General features: G+C 39.5%; 1 protein-coding gene across 1 annotated transcript in view; it reads left to right on the top strand.

Annotated features, from left to right (window-relative positions):
- The window catches only part of MICU1 (mitochondrial calcium uptake 1), a 127447-nt gene that overhangs the window by 40852 nt on the left and 70898 nt on the right, over positions 1 to 15697 (top strand). The window contains exon 5 of the mRNA XM_079976368.1: positions 5525 to 5568. Within this exon, the coding sequence (XP_079832494.1) occupies positions 5525 to 5568 (44 nt within the window). The remainder of the gene's footprint in view (positions 1 to 5524; positions 5569 to 15697) is intronic.

Genomic DNA, 15697 nt, shown 5'->3' with positions numbered 1-15697 from the left:
AGAGGGGCTCTTTACTATGTAAAACACAGGTTGTTAGTGACCTGGGGTTACTGTCTGATGGATTTTGAATAACTCTTGTGAAAGGATCATTGCCAAGTAGTTTCTCTGAAACCTCCTGTATACCTCTTGATCTCTACTTAAGCATTTCTAAGGAGAAGCCAGTAAATTGAAATATCTGACCCAACTGCTGTCATATTTTTTCAAGCTTATGAAAGTGCAGTGTGTTAGTAATGCATTTTAATTCACTTCAGACTACAGTAGTTTTGTTTAGTATGCTTTATGTGAACTATGCACATTCCCTAAAGACTATATATCTTGGGCAGAAGTAGCTGTTTTAAAAATAAACGTTCTTTAGAACTTGTTTGATGGCAGAATACAGAAATTTAATTTCCGTGGTACTAAGTATATGAAGTATTTTATGATACTCAGATATTCATCCTTCTAATTATCCTGTTGGGTAAGTGTCATATTGAAAACCCTACAATATCCAAGCAAATGCATTTAGGCTGCAGTGCTATCCACTCTTACCTGGAAGGAAGGCTTATGAGACATAATGGATCTGTCTTCCATGTAGATATGTGTAGGATTGTGCTGTGAAGGTGGGTTTCATGAGTAAAGCAAGACCCGTGGCCTTGTGCAGAGGCAGTCCCACGTAGATATGAAGCCAGTTTGGTATAGCGGCTAGAGTGTTGAACCTGGGAGACCAAGGTTCAAATCCTGCTCGGTATTGCAGCTGACTGGGGTGATCTTGGGCAAGTCACCGTCTCTCAGCCAAACCTACCTGACAGGGTTGTTGGAAAGTTAAAATTGAACATGGGGTGAACCATGTGTACCACCTCAAAGAAACTGGGATATAAATATAATTTTAAAAGCGGCAGATAAGTCATTTGGGGGAGTAGGAGACCTTTGCACAAATGTGGACTGGACAAGCAAAAGTCAAACTTAGGGATGTCTTGGTCTGTAGGCGGTGAGTTATGAGGAGGGACAAGGCCATGGAAGGGGTTGAAGGTAAGGAGAAGAAGCTCGTGTAGGTTCCAGGCACATACATGAAGCCAACCTAAGGATTTTAAGAAATGGCATTGCTGCTTAAAATGACAAGAGGGCACTTTTTGTCCCTCATGTGCTATAAAAAGCATTCCATATTAAAATTTGTTTTTCTTTTAAAAGATTTAGACAAATCTAGTGGTAGGGCAGGACTATCAGCAGCAATTATTCATGATAGGTAAATGGCATTTTGCTGTACAGAGGGAATATATTTATGAATACCAGATGCTGGGAACATGGCATCTGGGAAAGTCTTTCGCCATACCACATGGGTACCACGTGAGGTGTACCACTGTTAAAACAAAATTCAGGACTACGTGGGCCTAGTTTATCGGCAACTCATGTGCTCACAAGAGCATCATCAAACAAACCTTATTTTCCATGATGCTTTTGGAACAAACCCCAAATTCCAATATCCTACTAAGCCTAAGCATGTGTGACTGAAATAACCACAAATTCTTCTCAGTTTCCCTCTCCTCCTTTTGTCTCCATTTTGTCTGGGGGTTTTAAATTGTAAGCTGCTTGGGGTAGAAACTTGTTCTTTTTTGCAAAATGCATAGAGGGCATTGTATAAAATAGCAATAAACTTAGCACAAATTCTTTAGACCTTATCAAGTCAGAACCCATTGATTTCAGTGGGAGAGATTCAAGCAGGTGCTTAACTCTCCCATTCAACTTAAATTACCATTAAAAGCGTCTGTCTTTGGATATGCAAACGTATTTTTTTTTAAAAAAGCCAGTGTACTCAGGTGATCGTTCTTCAGCACAGCATCCACAAATCGAATGTACTGCTTGACAGTCTTATAACTTTTTTCCTCAGCTTATGAAGCTGATGACAGTGGAGATTTTATTGCCTTGGCTTAGGAGAGTCTCAGAGATCTTCTGAGTTGATTAATAACTCTGTTTCCTGCACTATGACCATTATGAACTTCTGAATATATGGGAAGCATTTTATCATGTTTACTCATAAACAGGTGGCAGTGATATATATCTGCCTTGCTGATCAACGGCTGCTGGTTTCCCCTTCTCTCCCTGTTCCTCACATCTTGCCAGTCTTGAGTAATAAGACGACAATGTCATTATTTAAAATTTCATCTGGAATTCTTTTTGTATATGTATATATAGAAAGAAAAGAAATAAAATACAAATAGACTGAATATGCATGCCTATGGTTGGTTACCAGTTCTTGGGTAGTAATCCTCACCGTGTCTATTCAAAAGTAGTCCAATTGAATTCAATAGCGCTTACTCCCAGGTAAGTGGTGTTAAGATTGCAGCCCTAGATGTTAACCATAATATGCCAGTTTGGAAGCTAAACACATAATGGAGAGATGTTTGAGTAGCACGGAATTGGTGCTGCATACACACATGGCTCATGCATAGTGGTGGAGCATAATAATAATAATAATAATAATAATAATAATAATAATAATAATTTTATTATTTATATCCCACCCATCTGGCTGGGTTTCCCCCAGCCATTATTTGTTCAACCATTTCATCAAAACTACCACTGGGTTCTGCTGCCTTAAGATCTGGTGTATTACTTCTAAAATATCTACCAAGATCTTTCAACTGGAAGACATATCCACCATGAATGTAAGAGTCCTCCATAGCCATTCTGTAGGTATCATTCTGAGGTCTTTTTTATGATTTAATGGCTATGATTAATAATCTTATACTGCCATGTGTTTGAATTTAATCTTCATGAAAATCATTCCATATTTCAAGAATATATTCCCATTTTTGTGTTTAAATGTGTAAAATTTGGCCATCAAAAAACTTAATTGGCATCCCTTGTCTTTCTAATAGTGTAGTAGATTGTATTTTAGACATTTTAGTGCTTAAATAGGCATTAGCAAGCATCTTGCCAAATATTGCTGTTCCATATGAGTCCTATCTTCTCTCTTAGCTATGAATAATGAAATGTCTGATTTTGTAGGCAATGGTGATAACACAGAACAAAATATGCAGAATGGTAATCTATCTTCTCATATTCTGTGAATCAAATTATTCTAAGTATACAGATCATATTCTTCTCACATAACAAACAGACCAGGTTGTTGGTTTAAATTGAAATTCTTAACACGCATTTTTGTCTCAAACATAGCTGGTTCTACATTCTGTTTTTCTCAGTTGGAGTGTATTTGCTCAGTGGATTAGTTTATCCTCACTGAATTGTTTTCTGTCTTCCCTTCTTGGACCTTATTGAAGTTTCCAGTGTTGCAGAGGTCCCATGCTGTTTATACCACATCAAGTCTTAAATCAGTCAATAACTATTTATGTGAGTTAAGTTTATAGTAATATAACTTATTCATAAACTACTTCTTCCACAGTATCTCAGAACTGATCCTTGCTGCTTCTTTCTCCCATACAAAATCTGCTAACATCTAGGGTTGTACTAAACAGGATGTTGCCAACAAAGGTCCGTATAGTGAAAGCCATGGTTTTCCCAGTAGTGATGTATGGAAGTGAAAGCTGGACCATAAAGAAGGCTGATCGCCGAAGAATTGATGCTTTTGAATTATGGTGCTGGAGGAGACTCTTGAGAGTCCCATGGACTGCAAGAAGATCAAACGCATCCATTCTTAAGGAAATTAGCCCTGAGTGCTAATATATATTAGAAGACTCCCTGGAAAAGACCCTGATGTTGGGAAAGATGGAGGGCACAAGGAGAAGGGGACGACAGAGGACGAGATGGTTGGACAGTGTTCTCGAAGCTACCAGCATGAGTCTGACCAAACTGGGGGAGGCAGTGGAAGACAGGAGTGCCTGGCGTGCTCTGGTCCATGGGGTCACGAAGAGTCAGACATGACTAAACGACTAAACAACAACAACAAACAGGATGTAATATATTAAAGAGGAATGGCAATTTAGGAGCTGTCAGTTTCTTAACAGTGCTCTGTGCACTTTGGAACTCCCTGCCTATTGAGATCCAGCAGGTGCCTTCACTGTATTCTTTTCGGCACCTGCTAAAAACATTTTTGTTTAGGCAAGCCTACGCAGATGCTTAGAAAGTTGAAGTAATTTTAATCTATTTTAATATTTTAACTTTTGTATAGTTTTATCTTTTTGTAAACTGCTTTGAGGCATTCCCCCCCCCAATCAAGCAGTGTATAAATTTCATCAAACAAACAAACAAACAAACAAACAAACAAACAAACAAACAAACAGGCAATGTCAAACTTTCCAATCATTTTAAGTCTTTCATCTCTCTTCCTCTGATTACTGGTCCATAATTCAATGTTAATAACTACCTGTGATTTTCTAGTATAAGAGATTCTCAAACACCTCATCATATTTTGTTGTTCAAAGCTTTCTGTCCTGGCTTCTAGCTTTAATTAGGGTTGAACCGTAATAAAAACAATTGATTCATTCTGGGATTCAGCTGAATTTTGTATGTGTTTAAGCAAGTTTTTCACCCTTAAATCTGACGGATAAAGTCATTTGCCCACCCTTCTGCGTAACAAAACACATGGAACCACTGACAATCTGTTGCGGAGTTAACTCTGCTTAAGGAAGGCTCTTTTACATCTGACGCTCGACTGTTGATTGGAAAAGGTAAAATTACATCCTAAGATGATGTGGACCCTCTTGCGCAAGCAGAACAGCTTCAAGCAAAAGCACGAGAATAGCTTATAGTGCCTACGTATTACAGCACTGTTTGAACACATGCATAAGCTCTTTTGCGGGCATTTGCGGAATAGTTCCGGCTGCTATTTTTCTTCCTGGTTCTGAGGTTCCAGTTCATTGCATCTTGATTGCAGTGATGGGGGAAATGCCGTGCATGGCTTCTTCCTCAATTTAGCTACTGCAAGTAGAACGCTGGTATAATGGATTGAGTCCGTGCTGGAAGCTTCAAGGCTGCAAATGGTGAATCTAACCCATTTGGTCTTGCTCCCCCACAGCACACCATTTTGTGTGCACTGTATTTCATGGTGGCAAATGGCAGGTTACTGCAACATTTCTAGTACCTTTATCTACTGCTGCATCTGCTCCTTTGTTTCATCTCCTTCTGTAAGATTAACTATTGATTACTGTCTTCTCCCTTCAGCATCTTTCAAATTTACCTTTTCTACCCACTTAGTTTCAGCTTGTATGAAATGAATGTTACTTAAAGTTTGATGGCAATTTTGAAATCTGTTAATGGCATCTGTTGCTTAAGGCAGTATAAATATTGAAGGACGGAGGTTAATGTATAAGGTAGTAGGGAAGGGTAGAGATATTAATAACTTGTGTATTAAGTTCTAAGAGAAGCAAGGTGTGGCACCACCATTACGTCTTGATATAGCTATAGCTACTATTCCCCAGATCTGTACACATTTCATAAGATATAAAATGAAGCTACTATTAAGCTGAGCTTTCCTGTACTTACTTTGTTTTGGTTGGTTAGAGCTTAATGTGTTTGAACCTTGTGAATATATTTCATAACATTCAATCCATGCTACATAAAACCTTTGCTTTTCTCTTGTTTCTTTTAGACCTCGGACTTGATCAGTTTGTGGTGAAACGCTATGATGGGAAGGTGAGATTCTTAAACCTGTGGGTGCATGCTAATTACCATTTTAACTACTAAGGAAATGTTTATTTTCTCCTCTCTGTCTGTGAAACTGTCTAGCAGTAAGCAAAGCTGTGTTAATTTTGGAGGTGATTATAGCAGGGAATTTTTATGGGCCACCACGGAGAAGGGGACTAAATTTGAGATTCTAAACAGCCTCTCTTGGCCTGGCTTGCGCAGCACCAAGAATGTAGAATCATATCTAAGAATAAAAAACAGAGCTCTAGCTCTTCCCATAGGCATCTAGCTGGCTGCTGTGAGAACAGAATGCTCGTCTAGGTGGATCTTTGATCTGATTTAGCACAGTTAATTTTAATACTTAGCTGCAGCTTCTAAAGTATAGTTGTGGCAAAGTTGGCACTTTCCTTTCTCATTCGGGATTCTTTTCACCTGTGATAGAAATTCAGTGTGTGAAATCCTTATGTCTCTTAAAAATCAAATGGGTGTTGGATGCAAGTCAGCTTGCGCTGGAGGTTGATGCATCTGCATGGGGAAAGAGAAAGGAACCTCCAAGCTTCTTAGACTGCCCTTTTACCTGTGCTGCCCTTCCTTCAGGCTAGACGGATACTCTTGCAGTTGCTGACCTCATTTTCTCCTTCCTCCTCACCTTGGGAGAGCAGACATCCTTTGTGTCTCCACTGCTGACACACAAGAGCAAGCACAGCTTGTTGCATTCTCCATCTTAGTTAGGACTAGGATCTTTCCTCTCAAATCATGTATTTCCTGCAGGAAACATAGCTTTGTTCACAATATTATATTTAGGGTAAAACATGTTCCTCCCACAGTGATTCAGTGTTAAATTGAACTTTTAAACTCCAAATACCATCAATGGGAAGGTGGAATTCCCCTCCCCAAGCTCTTTTTAACTTCTTTCACTGTATATATAAGAAAGAGATGCAGAATTCCAAAGCTGCATTTGCCTCCTTGTCCCTCCTGCTCTTTATTTCATTGAGCAGCACTCTCAGGCCAAGGCAAATTTGCTTACTGCTTTCCTGCTTTGTCTCATTACTGGGCTGACCTATAATGAAGTGCACAGTTGCTGCTGTGCTTTTAAGAGCTGACATCCAGAATACAGCTTTGGCCGCTCCCCCCCCCCCCCCTTTCTTCAGAGGCAGGCCCACTTCTCAGTCTGGAGATGGAGTGCCATTCCCACCAGCCTGCCTCCGGAGGGGAGGGGAACCATCTTTCTCTGCCAAGCTGTGCAGCCGTAGGGTGTGGAACTGGTCTCTTCCTTCCCGTCCCACTCTGCTCATTGCACACACGGGATGGTGTCACCATCTGCCTCTGCTCCTGGCCAGCTGAAGAGGAGGATGGACTCTTTTTGACTTGGCAATAGTAACTCTGGCTTGGACTGAGCTGCTCTCAGTTTAAGCTGCTGTCGGGCACAGCAGTGATGGCAGGAATATGGGTGGGCCTGGAGAATAGGGCATTAATCCTCTCTGCAAAGCCACACACCTTAATTTGTACAGCCTTCTATTTCTTGGTTATCCTGGGATGTGATCAAGACTTTGTTTATGACTGTTTTGAATATAATATTGACTGCAATAGTCTACCCTGCTGCTTATAGTGTTGCGGACAAGGATATGCCTGAAGGCAAGTTGGCTAACTGACATTGCAATAATAGACACTAAGCATATTTTCTTGCCCCTGCGGACTGGCTGTTCTGAAATTTCAGATCTTGCTACAGATCTGTTTTTATTTATGTGCATATATATATAATGCCACCAATCCTACTGAATCTATCCAGATAATCTGAATTTGTGCTGCATAATTGTTTCAGCTCTTTTTGATGACCTTTTTTGTGACTGATGTGCTCTGTCAGGTGGTTCTTTGCATATTTATTTACTGTACCACACCGTTGACAGAAAATTTGAACTGTTAAGGACATAACCTGTGAGAAATTCCATTGGGCTGCTTAAAAGAATGTATTTTTCCATAATGGAATATACAGCGGGCATTTGCTCTCCCTCCCTCAGTCAAGTTCCAGACGTCTTTGTTTGCTGTTTGCTTCAGCAAATTGTTCTGATTGATTTAGGGTGGCTTCTTGGGCATGGAAAACCCAAATCCGGAATGCATTAGTCATGAGCCGTGCATGTCAATATGTATGAAACTGCTGCTTTTGCCTTTACAATATACAGCAGCTTGAAAAGGATCAGCAGTTGACATACTGCTTCCATAGCTCAGTGTACATGAAAGGCTGAGCATGAGTGTGCTGGCTCTCAGAGAGGAGATCGTGGGCACTTCATTTCTTCTCAGTTCTTGCTGCTGCTTTTGTGAGCTAAGGCATGGTTTAACTTCAGCATGTCTCCTAAACCCAGACTTATGGTTTGCCTTACTCCAAACAAGCCACCAGCTGTAACCCAAAAATAAACCGTGCTTACAGCTGGTGGCTTGTTTGGAAGGAGATGAACCTCAAGCATGGACAACACACTGAGGCACACCATGGCTTAGCTCACTTCAGTGGAGCGCCAGGATTGAGGAGGAGCAAAGCACCTGCAATCTGTCCGGGAGCCCTGCACGCTCATGGTTTGGCTTATATGTGAACTAGGCCATTCTATCTTCCAGGAAAAAGTATTGATTGACAAAAAGCGTGCCTGTGCCCTTTACAGTCCACTTCAAGTTCAGCTGTTAGCGCTCATTCCTAGGATGTTAGTCCTACAGGAGGACTTGGGCAGCTGCCTGTGATATATTTGGATCTTAGATTTTAACCTGGGGTTAGCCATTAATTTTTAACTGCAGTGGTTAATTGGTTTGTGCCTCAGGCCCAATACAGATGTTGCCCATCAGGGAAGACTCATCTCTTTTTAAGCATAAGGAAATATATTGTTAAGGGTTTGTGCTTGCAATATAAAGATGCTGTAGGCTCTTCCAAACATTGTTTTATATCTGTGAGCAGCCTCCCTTCTACCACTTCCCAGCTCTTGTCAAAGCTTTGTGGCATATTGGTTTTGTTGACATAAACTGATGGAATTATGGAAGTCTTTCTTTCTCTTTCCCTTTAATTTAGTAACTACTAATTTTAATTTTTATTATGTTTTGGCAGGTAACTCACTGACCATTTGTGCCTCCTTTTATTTCTTGGTTCTAAGGTGTGCAGCAGTATCTTGTTCCTGAGACATGAATTGGGTTTTTTCTTTATTTGTTTTATTCTGTGGTTCCTCTAACGATGTACAGTTTGTAATTATTTTGTTTTTGTTTTTTGTTTTTGTTTCTGTAACCAAACCTTTGCTCATTTTCTTCCCTTTCTTCCTAACCTTTCCCCCTCTCATCAGGATTTTTGGCAGGTACTGACTTGTCAGCATGTGCTTCAACCAATTTGTGCTTCAGATCCCATATGTGCACCTCTTTTTAAAAGGGACAGTATATATTTCTTATTTCCCCCATTACCTTAAAAAGACTGTTGGCTTTCATCATTTGAAATCTAAAAACATGGAGACTTAACTTTCCCCAACAAAAAAGTTGTCGCAAGAGTTCAGTATTACCGTAAGTCACTTCAAAGCAGAATTACTTAACGTTTGGTAAACCAACTAGGTGCTACATTAAATTTCTTCTCCTTTTTGTGATCATTTTTTACTGAGCAGCAATGGTTGATTTTTCCATTTTGGTTTAATAAAATCAAACAATTATCTTTCTATTCATAAGAGAGTGAGGCAAATCTGTTTTTCACAAATATTTAATTTATATTTTGTGTGAATGGGAGGTATTTGCCTATGGGTATATTTACATTAAAATTCCAAATTTTATGCGTAAACTAATTCTCACCACATATCCCTGTACTTTGAAGCTATCTTAATCTATCTGCCACAAACTACTTGAAGATGCAACAGGTGACTGAATTCCGTTCAACATAACTGAGTGATAGAGGATCAGCTTACATTATCAGTTTCCTTGAGATAGCTACCTCTGATCTGTGTCACGAGAGTGTCAACCATGCCTTCCAAAATGAGGTGTTTTTGGGCTGAGCTAGACATGATAATCGCTGTGTTAGCATGCATCAGTAGCCATAACTATGATTAGGAAAATTAGCTTCTGTATGAGAAGTACACAGTTCAAGCACTCTCCCATTTTGTTCCTCTCCTCCTAGGGCAGGGAAGGGATTCCCATTTCTCGCAAACCCACATATTGCATATTGGTTTATACCAGGCTTTACCAATCTAGTGCTCTCCGGTTGTGTAGGATTACAACTAACATCCACCCCAGTCAGCATGGTCATTAGCTGAATGGACTGGGGCTAATGATAGTCCAAAACTGATGTTTGAGGAAGGCTAATTTGTGATCAGTGTTACATCTTAGAAATTTAATGTGCAGTTTTTTGTTTTAAAAAACACAAAATTATGTGTGCCATAATGCAGAGCAAATTGGGAAGGGGAATTTCAGGCTTTCTTCCTCTGCTGTGGTCCTGCAGAAAATCCCTTCCAAAGCTGGTATTGAACTAGTGCCAATGGGGGACTTTCTTCCACTGCAGATAAATTCTGTCTGCCTGTGATCTCAAAAACAACCAGCCCTCCCAATTTATGTAATTTGCATTTTAAAAAACAACACCCTGCACATTAAATGCAAGGATGCATTCAGTATAACCCTAAATTTGCTCTTCTCTCATCCCATGGTAGGATCCCAAAGTCCTGTGTTCCCTCATCATCTCAGGAGTCACATCCACACAATTTCACTAACGTTAGAAACCCTGGAATCACATGGATGAGGCTGATAGTGGGGCCCTTTCCCACCTGGCTAGGTGGTGATCAAGAGAGACTGAGCTATGTGCATTCTGAAAGGTAGCACATTGCGTGAATGAGGAGTGAGCTAATCAGATATATTGATTTACCTGTTTTGTATAACTTATTCCGTGTAATCAATAGTGTAGACACTTTTCAAGGATGGGTCTCCCTTAGGTAAATAGAGTGTTAAAGCCTGTCTGACTGCAGTTAATACTTCAGCTTATTAAAATGCATTCCCTGTGCTTCTCACCTCATGATTTTAACTGAAAGGTACTGAGGGAACTGAGGAAAAAGCAGGATAATGACAAAAATATGCTTCTAATTAAATGCAGTGATCATTTTATAAAGCTTTCCAACTCTTACATTTGCTGATGTTTATGCCTGGAATGCTCTTCTAATGCCTTGGGGGATTTTTCAAGTGAGAAGCGTCCGGCATGCTGATGAATTCTCTTAAATAAGGCTGCACAGATTCAAATTGAAGCAGCACTGTGTTGAGTTGCCTCTCTTGACAAGCATGTGTATTCTTGAGGAAGCTGTGACAGAACATTCCCCTGAGGAACTTCTTTAATATGAAGAATTATGCTCTAAGCAAAGAGGGCATTACCTCCATAGCACTTGAAGACTTTTGGAAGTCTGTTATGAGAGGCTCTTTTGCTAGCTGACATCTGAATATCTGTACTGACAAGCGCTGAATCGCAATTAGAAATACAATCAGAAATTGAAAGTTTTGTCCAAATGAGAACAAAAAGGAACACAAACTTTGACAGAAAGGCTGTAAGGCTGTGCATCTTGCTAAAAACATAAAGACCAACAACATTTATTTTAATATGCATTATTAGCAGGAGACCAGCTAGGAAGGTAATTGGGTGTTTGGATGACAAGGGAGTCAAAGGTGTGCTAAAGGAAGATGAGGAGATAGCAGAGAAGCTGAATGAATTATCTGCATCTTTCTTCACAGCGGAAGATATAAGGCATATCTCTGTGTCTAAACTAACTTCCCAGGAAGGGCTTCTGAGGAACTGAGGCAAATAGTGATGACAAGGAACTAAGCTTGCCTTATTGACAAAATAAAAAGCTGGCAAATCTGGGTCTGAGTGGATTCTACTCAAGAGTTCTTAAAAGAGTTCTTCAAGTGTGAAATGGCCAGTCCTCTAACAAAACTATGTCACATCCCACCTAAGATCTGTCCCCGAAGACTGGAAACTAGTTGATGTAATACCGATTTTTAAATAGGCACCCAGGAGATTTCAGGCTAGTTAGCGTAGCATCTGTTCCAGGGAAGTTTAGGAAAAACATTATTAAAGAGTGGAGTACCAAGTGTCTAGAAGAACAAGTCTTGTTGAAGTAGAACCGGTTTGGCTTCTGCAAGGGTGAGTTCTATCACACTGCACTCAGTTTGTTGGTGATCTGGTCCAGCCATGGCCCCCTAGGCAAATAGAGAATGCACACCAAAGCACAGCAGCTGTGGCAGCCTGGCATGATAAATTTAGTAGCCTCTCCAGTGAAATGGTACAGGGCTATCTTCCACGTTGGAATGAAGCACTGAAGGCGGCTGGTTTGCTTACCTATTACAGTGGTACCTTGGTTTACAACCATAATCCGTTCCGGAGGTCCGTTTGTAAGCCAAAACAGGTTGTAACCCAAGGCGCGCTTTCATCAATGGGACCTCCAAAATAAATTTGTTCGTAATCCAAAAAAAAGGGTTGTAATCCAAAAAAAGGTTGCAAACCGGGACACGCACTTCCAGGTTTGACGGGTTTGTAATCCAGAATGTATGCAAACCAAGACGTATGCAAACCAAGGTATCACTGTATTGATTAAATTATAATTTTGCTGAGAATGCTCAAAGCTCAGTGACAATTCTGCCATTCACCTTCCAGTCTCTGATACATAAAAATACGTTAAGAAACCACATGTCTTTTTTCTGCATGGATTTTTGTTTTATAAGCACTTTAGATTTAAAACTGCATCCAGCATTGTGAGCAGATATATAATGAAAGAATAAACTATGGCGATATGATGGTGCGAGAAATAGTTTGTTTGAACGGAAGTGCAAGAACCATTTGCGAATGCTCAGAGAGACCTGTAATGGGGAATGCAAAATATATTCTGTCCTTTTTAAAGAGGCTCTTCTCGCTTTCTTTGCAAGGGTTCTGCCCTTGCATGCTCGGTTCCTGCTGCCTGTGAAGGGGTCTTGGGACATTGGTGTCTTGTTTCGTTTTTCCTCTTGACTGTAGAATGCTAGTCTTGCATTTCAGGTGCAGCTTTTAAAAAAATAATAATAATGGTGATTGATATTTATTCTGTTGCTGTAAGGGTGGGTACATGTACATTTCTCTTTCTAGCCTCTGAAGACCACCAGTTAAAGTTCTACCTTTAATGAACTCAATTTTTAAAGGGGAAGGTAGATTAGGGTTCTGATACCTTTAGAAATAGTTTTGTTGTTCCAGTGGGATAAGCAAATCCCTCTGGCTTAAAATGATCAATATTCACATTTTTGTGGGATAGTTCCAGTTTTTCGACTTGCATTGGGCCGTTGCTTTACTAGTAGTTTTTATCAGTGAAGAAAGGGCTTCAAAAGCTGTGATACTTCATATGAAGGTTTGTCTCTCTTAAATAATTTTACAGCTAAAGTAAAGCACAACTTGATCCAAATACCATGTGCTCCCACCCTGTTCAATTTTTTTTTAGTTTGGACTTATTGTTGCTATGGGTAGAATTTAGGGATAGGCAAGATGTAATCTGACCTCGGTATCTGAGATTCACTAGAGATTCAGTTACCGCATCATGCTTCTCTAGCTGTGCTTGGCAGCAGAGACTCTGACTTGGGATTTCTTATTTCTTAAAATTAGATGCAAGGATTCATTGCCTGATGTGGTGAGTCTGCTGTGGATCTCTCCAAATTAAATATCTTGGTCACGGATCATTGGAATTCTTTCTTTTTTAAAAAAATGTTGTGTAATTACATAGGAATTCCTTAAGAGCTGCTTTTAGTAAGAGCTGTCCTATATCTGAGTAGTATTTTTAAATGAGTGTGAATTTACTTATTTGGTCTATTTTTTTAATCCTGCTTTTCCAAAAAACATCAAGGCTGAGTTCAATAATTAAAACCTCAAAATTACACCATAAAACAGCAAGTGCAATCTTAGAAAAATAACAGCAACAATCTGATACAAGTTCTCTTTTAGAATTAAAAACTTCTACAAAATAAGCATGTATACATTAAGCTAAACCCAAATGCTACCAGAACATGCAGTGTTTGCTTGCATTTTTGAAAAACCAACAAGCTCCTTAATTACCGTAACTTCTTAAAATAACCCTGGGGCCTGCTTGTCCCTCCAGCTGTTTTTAACACATTTGAAACATCTTTAAATACACATAGATTACTATGAATAGAGAATTTCCCTGTTCAGATTAAGTTGCCTTAATTGCCTGACTTGTTCTGAACTGTAGTTTCCTGTTTCTGACAAAATGAGAAGGTGATAAATTGGACACTGAGATACAGCACTGAGGGCCTTCTGGCTGTTCCCTCACTGCGAGAAGTGAAGCTACAGGGAGCCAGGCAGAGGGCCATCTCAGTAGTGGCACCTGCCCTGTGGAACGCCCTCCCATCAGATGTTAAGGATCTTTATATAACATTTAGGAAACATCTGAAGGCAGCCCTGTATAGGGAAGCTTTTGAAGGTTTAATGTTTTACTGTGTTTTTACATATGCTGGAAGCTGCCCAGAGTGGCTGGGGAAACCCAGTCAAATGGGAGGGGTACAAATAATGAATTATTATTATTATTATTATTATTATTATTATTATTATTATATTCTTGTTGGTTTCGATTGTTTGTGCCACATAGGCAAAAATGTTTGCTTGCATCTTGACTTGTTAAACTGATACAATTATCTCAACATACCATTGTCTAAACATAAGTTTGTCTAATTAAATGAGATAAATTAATTAAAAACTCTTTAATTTAAATTAAAAGAGTTAAAACCACCCAAGTAGACCATGATATGTAATGGCTGCAAATTGTGATAGGGACAAACCTAGGTCCAAACAAACCAGGTCCAAACTTTGGGTTTTGAAACTTGGTTGTGGTTTTTTTGTTTTTGTTTTGTTTTGTTTTTTGCAATAAGATCAATAAGATGTAATGTCTTTCAGATGTTTTGGACTACAGTTCCTATCTTTCCTGAACATTGGCCATGCTGGCTGGAGGAAATAGAGGTTCAAAGCATATGCACTAAACCATGATTAAATGAAACTGGAAACAAAGTTTTCCAGTCGTGTCCCTTTGGCCACACTGGATGGGCGTGAGGGGGGCGCCTAAGCCTGAGCTTTGCTTGGACTCATTCCTTTCACAATAAACATAGTTATCCAAGTGTGGCCATGAAGTATACTTGCACAGGCAAAGTCTAGTCCCAAAAAAGGTGATATTTTTAAAAGAAATATTTAGCTAACACATTTTAATTAACACCCATTAAAACATCACATTGCATCACAGAACTAAGGAGCCAGAGGAACATTTAAGGTGTCTCTCTGTATGAATTACTAAATGATACAGTGTATTAATTGAAAAGGTTTCCTTGCCTGAATTTAGTGTTTAGTCAAGTAGCAAGCAGAAATGGATGCTCACTCTTTAGTAAGACGTTACAGGCAAAGATGCAGTCTCTTCTTAAACACGCTTATAGAAACTTGGGGTGCCTCTTTCCTGGCAAGTCTTCGCTGAACTGAACTAGTGAAGACCTAACGTTTTAAAATACATTATTTTCTCCCAGATCTTTTCAGCCTACTCCTATGCATATTTACTCAGGAACAATTCACATTAAGTTGAATGCAAGCTATTCCCAAATATGTGCTTAGCTGCCTGAGCTGCCAATGAAATGGAAAGAACATCGAATTCTGTAATATTGTGCAGTTAGCAAAACTGGATGTGGTCAACGGGGACTGAAAGAGAATGGCATTACAGCAAACTCAAAACACACAGAATCTTAAGCATTCATCCCCCCCCCCCCCCCGCAAAAAAAAAAAAAGATTATACAGCTTCTTTAATCTGAAAGAATGCACAATGAGATCCAAATTATTAAGGATTGAGGGGAAACTTCTGTAGCATATATTGTTTAGATTTGGAGAAGGAAGCTATGCAATGATTGCTTAAGATTATCACATATTTTCACACACAGAAAAATGGTATTGAAGCATGGATAACATCGCTGAACATTCACCTCCTTCTTTCATGTCGCAATACCAATGGTCAGTTTTACATGACTTAGCAGAGAAATAATTGTCTAACTGGGGTGCACAAATGCTACTGAGCAAAGTACTATTCTGGGTTTAGCCAAGCTATTGAAATTCATGCTAGTGACTTTTGAACTAAGCTTGCCACCTGCT

The sequence above is a fragment of the Podarcis cretensis genome (assembly GCF_951804945.1).
Source record: "Podarcis cretensis genome assembly, chromosome: 5".
Lineage (NCBI taxonomy): Eukaryota > Metazoa > Chordata > Lepidosauria > Squamata > Lacertidae > Podarcis > Podarcis cretensis.
This window is presented reverse-complemented; position numbering and strand designations above follow the sequence as displayed.